The sequence below is a fragment of the Candoia aspera genome, chromosome 3 (genome assembly GCF_035149785.1).
Source record: "Candoia aspera isolate rCanAsp1 chromosome 3, rCanAsp1.hap2, whole genome shotgun sequence".
Taxonomy (NCBI): Eukaryota; Metazoa; Chordata; class Lepidosauria; order Squamata; family Boidae; genus Candoia; species Candoia aspera.
In genome coordinates this window covers 36028223-36034222 of record NC_086155.1, presented here as the reverse complement: position 1 = coordinate 36034222, position 6000 = coordinate 36028223, and the positions used below count along the sequence as shown (strand labels likewise).

At 36.7% G+C, this 6000-nt stretch overlaps 1 protein-coding gene across 1 annotated transcript in view; it reads left to right on the top strand.

The window, feature by feature from the left end:
• The first annotated feature begins 241 nt into the window (after positions 1-241).
• PKP1 (plakophilin 1) overlaps positions 242-6000 on the top strand; it is a 43155-nt gene continuing 37396 nt past the window's right edge. The window contains exon 1 of the mRNA XM_063300072.1: positions 242-630. Within this exon, the coding sequence (XP_063156142.1) occupies positions 414-630 (217 nt within the window). The 5' untranslated portion in view covers positions 242-413. The remainder of the gene's footprint in view (positions 631-6000) is intronic.

Below are 6000 nucleotides of genomic sequence, written 5' to 3'. Positions count from 1 at the left end.
AAAATGACAGAGGGTATAAATTTGATTTTAGTGATTACATTTTGCCTCCTGTATCTACCTGCCATTGCTGATGGTGTTTTAGCTAAAACATAACCCTATTCAGAGGAGCCAAAAGGCAGTCTTTGCTGTCTTGGGATCTGGAAGTGGAGTACAGCAATGGGTGTGTGCAGACATACACAGAAGGCTGTATATCCAGTCTAGCAGAGGGTGTGCCTGCTCAATCAGTCACAGGAGAGCAGAGTGTGGAGAAAGAGCAGCTGTCAGCAGAGGACCGTATGGCAAGGAGGGCTTTCTGAGATTCTATAATCAACCAAGATTGTTTTGCTGCTGTTTGCTGTTTTCGCCCTGCTTTGTTTTTAAAGTTTCAAAGGATAGGCAGGTGACAATTCATCTTGGCACCACCATCTGCAACCATGCTTCACTCTCCCTCTCCACTGAAAACTGCACTGGCATATGAGTGCTTCCAAGATCAGGCCAATTCAACTTTAGCTTTGCCTTCGGATCACAAGTTGAAAACTAGAGGGACAGGAAAACAAAGGGTCCAGGAACAGGTGATGATGACCGTGAAACGGCAGAAGCAAAAGTCCTCCCTTTCATCAGCATCAAATGTGGCAGGTCACTCCAACCGAGGTAAGTATCTACTGCTGCTCTGAATAACAAGGAATGCTTCTTGGGGTGTGATAAATTTGGCTCTAATGTGGTCACTCCATCAAATGCCATTGCACATTTCAGGATAAGTGGAATTTACTCAAACACTTTAACCAGTTGCTTTTGGTTCTGTCTGCAGAATTGTGTGATGAATATTTGAGATAAGTCATGCAATGTCTGGTAAGATGAGCATACAAGAGGGCTTTTGGAGCCCTAGGCTTGATGCTCTGCAGTTTAATGATTGTGATGTTGCAGAAGCTCCAAAGAAGCTCCAGTGAAATCTACTGAAGCTGAAGGGTTTCAATCTAGACTGTGAGAGCTGATTCTGAGTGAGACTAAGTGCAGATGTTCTGTTTTGAAATAGAAAGTTGGGAGAGCAAAAGTCTTCTCAACCTTGTCAACATCAAGGTTCCATGACACTATTGTACTTCAGCTGGAATGGAATCAGTGGGGTAATTATAGGCACATTTGGACTGGTTAAGCTCTTCTAGAACCCACCAACTTCAAGAAAAGAGTAAAGAACTCCCAAGTTTAATATCCTCCATTACAATTAATCAAAAATGTAATGCATAACTTAATTTCAATCCAAGGTTTTGGGATTGACCATAATTTCAACTGGACTTTAACTCTGTTTATGTGCACATGGGAAATAGCATGTGTACACAGTACACAGAAAAGTTGTATAATTGCATGTCTATGGATGTGTTGCTGTGACAGACAAACTAAGGAATGTTGCTGCTATTACCTCTTTCCGCCACAGTCTAAATACTTTTTAATATTTCAGGCAGGAATTTTATTTTACATCTTGTGTTTTCTGTTCATTTTCATGAAACAAAACTTGTAAAACCATAGAGGTAAAGTTTTATTGCCCAGAAAACACACAATTAATAGTAGTCTGCACTATTCTTCTTTTTGTGTGCCTCTTCCTAATTATAGACCAAACCTGAAAACCTGGTCTCTGCTTCCTCAACTGCTGACAGTTATGCTAAGATTTGGAAATGTAAAGTCTAATTTTGGTGCACATTAACACACTGTCTCCTGTAATTTGAAGCGATGAGGTTTCATGGTTTCAGGCTTTTTTAAAAAAGTAGGTATTTATGGCAGCACACTGCCCTAGTTCAAATATATATTTACAAAGTAATATAGATTTTCATCACTCAAATCTTGAAGAGCTTACGTTTAAGTCTTTTCACACGAATATAAAATTATGACAAGCAATAGTGTTAATTAAAATCCTAGCAAAAGGCAGCCTGCTTAATGATAGCGTAAAACATCCCTGGTGATCCTCCGGGAAAGCCAACAAGACACTATTCCCTACACCACAGGACTGTTAATTGAATAATATAAAGATTTGTAAAATTTGTCTGAATCTGGGATTGGCTGCCTTCTCATGTTTGAGAGTTTTCTGCATGCCAGAGTGGTCACCTTGGGAATTTAAATTTATTTTCGGAAGCAAAACAAAGAATCTATGCCTTTTAAGGGCTGAAGATGTTTAGCCATCTTGTTACTTAATTTTCAGGATTTTCAAAAACATTTCAGCCATTTTCTTGAAAGACAAATTAATCTCTAATCAAACCATTTTGCAGATGGAGAGCTCTGATTTTAAAAAACTAACACATTTGCTTCTGATCTCTCAGTACCGTTATCCTGAATTGGGCACAAGAAGCATTGGACGTTCTGTAGCTATAGGTTCGGATAATCCTTCCCCAGAATAAGATTTTGCAATGCAACTGTGTGTTTCCTGCAACATAAAGGAAGGAATTTCTGGTTAAACAAGGTCTGTGGTGGGCTGTGAGTTCTGTGTGGTTGTTTTAATGGGTTGGATCATAGTATTTAGTGCTTTGCAAGAGGATTTCTTTTTATTCAAGAGCCCATTATGTTGATTTAGAGAACACATAGCATTTTATTTTATTTTATTTTAGTTTTGTTTTATCCTTGTTGAAGCACCAATGACTTCTGAGGGAAATTTTGTTCTTAGATAGCATAAAAATATGGAGAAGCAGCAATTCAGCCAGATATGAGTGAGGAACAGAGTTTCTTGAGTTGTTTTGCTTTTTTACTTCATGGGTGCTACTTTTGCATGTAAACTCCTCATTTTGGCTAAAAAACAATGGAAATGTTTATGAATCCCAAACTGAAGAAAAATGTGTTTGTTGCCTTTCAGAAATGTGAGTCATTCTCCTGGTTATGAACATCAAACTTTTGTTCTTTGCTTATTTTAGATGAGCAATGGTGAGGGTTGCAGACAGAATCAAACATCAAGTGATATCAGCCTTGGCTTTGGGTGGCAGGATTATCTCTGGGCATACCTTTTGATGTAATACTGTGTCAGAGAGCAAAATTATACACAACACAGATTCTTCCTTCTCTCCTTTTTTTTTTTTTTTGCAAATGAGAAACAAGCTTTGAAAGCTAAGATCAGAGGCAGATCAGAGGGAAGGGCTACTTAACCCAATACACTCCTTTTCTTGCTTCACTGAAATGGTGAAAATCACATTCCCAGCTTCTTTCCTCCCTGGCCTGGTATGTTAAAAGAGGGGATCCATGCCTGTTTTTCCCATGGGGAAAGGAACAGGGTGGTGGGGGATGGAGATGGGGAAGGGTTTGTAGAGAAAGCATTTTAACCAGCCCCTTTCTCATTCTACTTACAGTCATACCAGTGTCATGAATCAGCATTATCAGGTGCTTGTCAAAGCCCACTCATTCCTGAGGACCTCTTGTTGATACTGGAAGCCGTCTTTTTTCTGGTGTGCATCCTTCTGCTTATTGTCACTGTCTGATCCCTGTCCCTTCCCAACCTGCATCCTTCACCCGTCGTGTTCTCCCTCCTTAGTCAGGAGTGTAGACTGGGGCCAGAGGGAAAAAGCAAATGAATAGGCAGCAGTGAGAAAGTGTTGACTCTGAGAGTTCCCCCAAACCTGGGTCCAAGTTTCTAAACAAAAGTGCTGAAGAAAGAGAAAGAGAAAGAGAGAGAGAGAGAGAGAGAGAACTCTCTTTATAGCATGGTCCTTATTTTCAGCTTTGTCAGTGGACATCCATTTTTGATTCTATGGAATCCTAATTACCAAGTTAAAAGCCTAATTGTGTCTAATTGGGACACAATTAGAAAGTTATAATCTGACCCTTGTGATATCCGAGCAAGAGCTTGGCACTTTTTTTTAGTCAAGATTCTACTGGATTTTATAAGGCACATTTGGAAGATGTTGGGACAGAAGTATAATTCTGACTCTTACTCACATAATAAACTTGTACTTTTTATTTCAGTTGGAAAATTGCAGATAACTTTGGAGGGGACGGGAATGGAATGTAGTAGGCTAAAGGGGTATTCATACTTCAGTTATTTGCCAATCACACCTTTAAATTATTTGACTTATTGCAGGAGGAATTTGGATTGTCAAAACCTGTGAAATACATATACATATACATACATACATACATACAAAATATTTGATTTTTTAATTTGTTCCAGAAGTATAATCAGCATCTAGAATTCCCCAGTTAGTAGGGAATTGTTTCAGATTATTCCAAATCTACCTTATTTTTATAGATAATTATAGAATATAGTAAAAATGGATTTTGGTTATTTACAAGAACTTTGGAATAATGAGTTGGAATACTCTACATACAAATCAAAAACTATCAATGGCTAATAGTCTTACAAACCTTAAGTATGTTTCTAATGATCTTAAAATAAGATTAATACACAAAAGGAATTGTTTCATGTTTATTGGAAACCCTGTAAGTATTTTAAAGGTCTGGCTTCAACTTTGTTAAGCTAGAAGTATAAAATGATTGAGGGAATATTACCATATGACATGGGCTTGCCCTGCTATTTTCCCATTTGGGTTTAATATCCATTAAGTTAGTCAATATGGTTTTGGGAAATGAAATATGATTTAAAGATGTGACACTCTGAATTATACACCAAACATTTGGAATCTGTCAGTATAAGAAGAGCTGTGTTTCCTGAGCTAGCAAGCTAGCTAGCTATCTTCTATCATCTCTATCTATCTATGTATCATGGAAAAATAGTGCAACCCCCAATACACAATCTGGTTCACATTGTGCTCATAAGCTACCTATTAGCATAATGGAAAGACTGTTGGGTACTGAAACTCCATGTGGTCAAGATTTAACACAGTGCTTAAAAACGGAGTTGATTCCTATATGTTTATAATATTTTTTTCCTTATTCTTTTTTCTGTTTGTTTTTATCTCCTTTTTCTGTATAATAAAGCAAACAAATGCATTCATATATAAAAGGAACTCTGAATATATGCTTCAGCCCTTGAAGAATAAAGGCTTTCTAGGACTAATTAGATTATATTTTTTAAATTATTACTGAATACATCACTTCGAAATATAATACATCTCAACAAGAACAGTATCCCAAAAATATTTATTTCTTTTATAGAGTGCAGGAATTAATCAATATCTAGTCAATAGCCATTTTGGATATGGTACTTATACGTTCCTCCCATTTTGTTTTTAAATCATACAAAAATTTGCATTTAAATTCTGCATTTGCATTTAAATTTAAATTCTCTATTGCATATATTTTCCCCTAAAATGCACACACACAGAGAGACATAATATTCTAGAAAAATGCATTTTGATCTGGATATTCGGCTTGAAAATGTGAATTAGGCTGGTTTACATAACAATTAAAACTGAACAGAATCTTCCTTCATCACTATTTTTTATTATTTACATAAAATTTGATAGCATGGTTGCCTAGTTTCAGACACAATCAAAATCAGGATACAGTAACTCCTTTTAAAAGACAGCCATCTACTTTGTATGTCATATTGCAGCTCCTTCTGGGCTTGTAAAATAATTCTATGGGTTTTCCGTTTCCAAGAAATAAAATGAAATGTTTCTGTCAGCTTCCAGTTTGCTCAGGAAGTACCAAAACCAAAAGAAGGATGAAGCCTACAAGAATTTCAACAAATTGAATATTTCAGATGTGCGATTTATGACAGGCTAGCATTTTCCACGTCACAAAATATGTTGTGCAACTTAAGAGGCTCTTATCAAGTGAACTGACATGTGAGGAGCAATAAATTGCTAAAACCGGATGGTCATCTCTCTAGAATTCTGATGAAACACAGATAAGTAACTGCAGAAAATAACAACTTTGAACAGCTTGTCTGCCCGAAAAATTGCAAATGTAATACCAGAGAGTAGAATCAATTAAGCTGAAACTGAAAATGGCCAACATTATAAGAAAGAAGCTGAATAGACTTGTTAACAGGCATTTTTATACAGAATTTAATCTATATATCTTTCTTGTCAGCAGCTAGATTAATAGGGGTAAGGATGTTTTTTCATCATACTTGCGCCTTTCAATGTT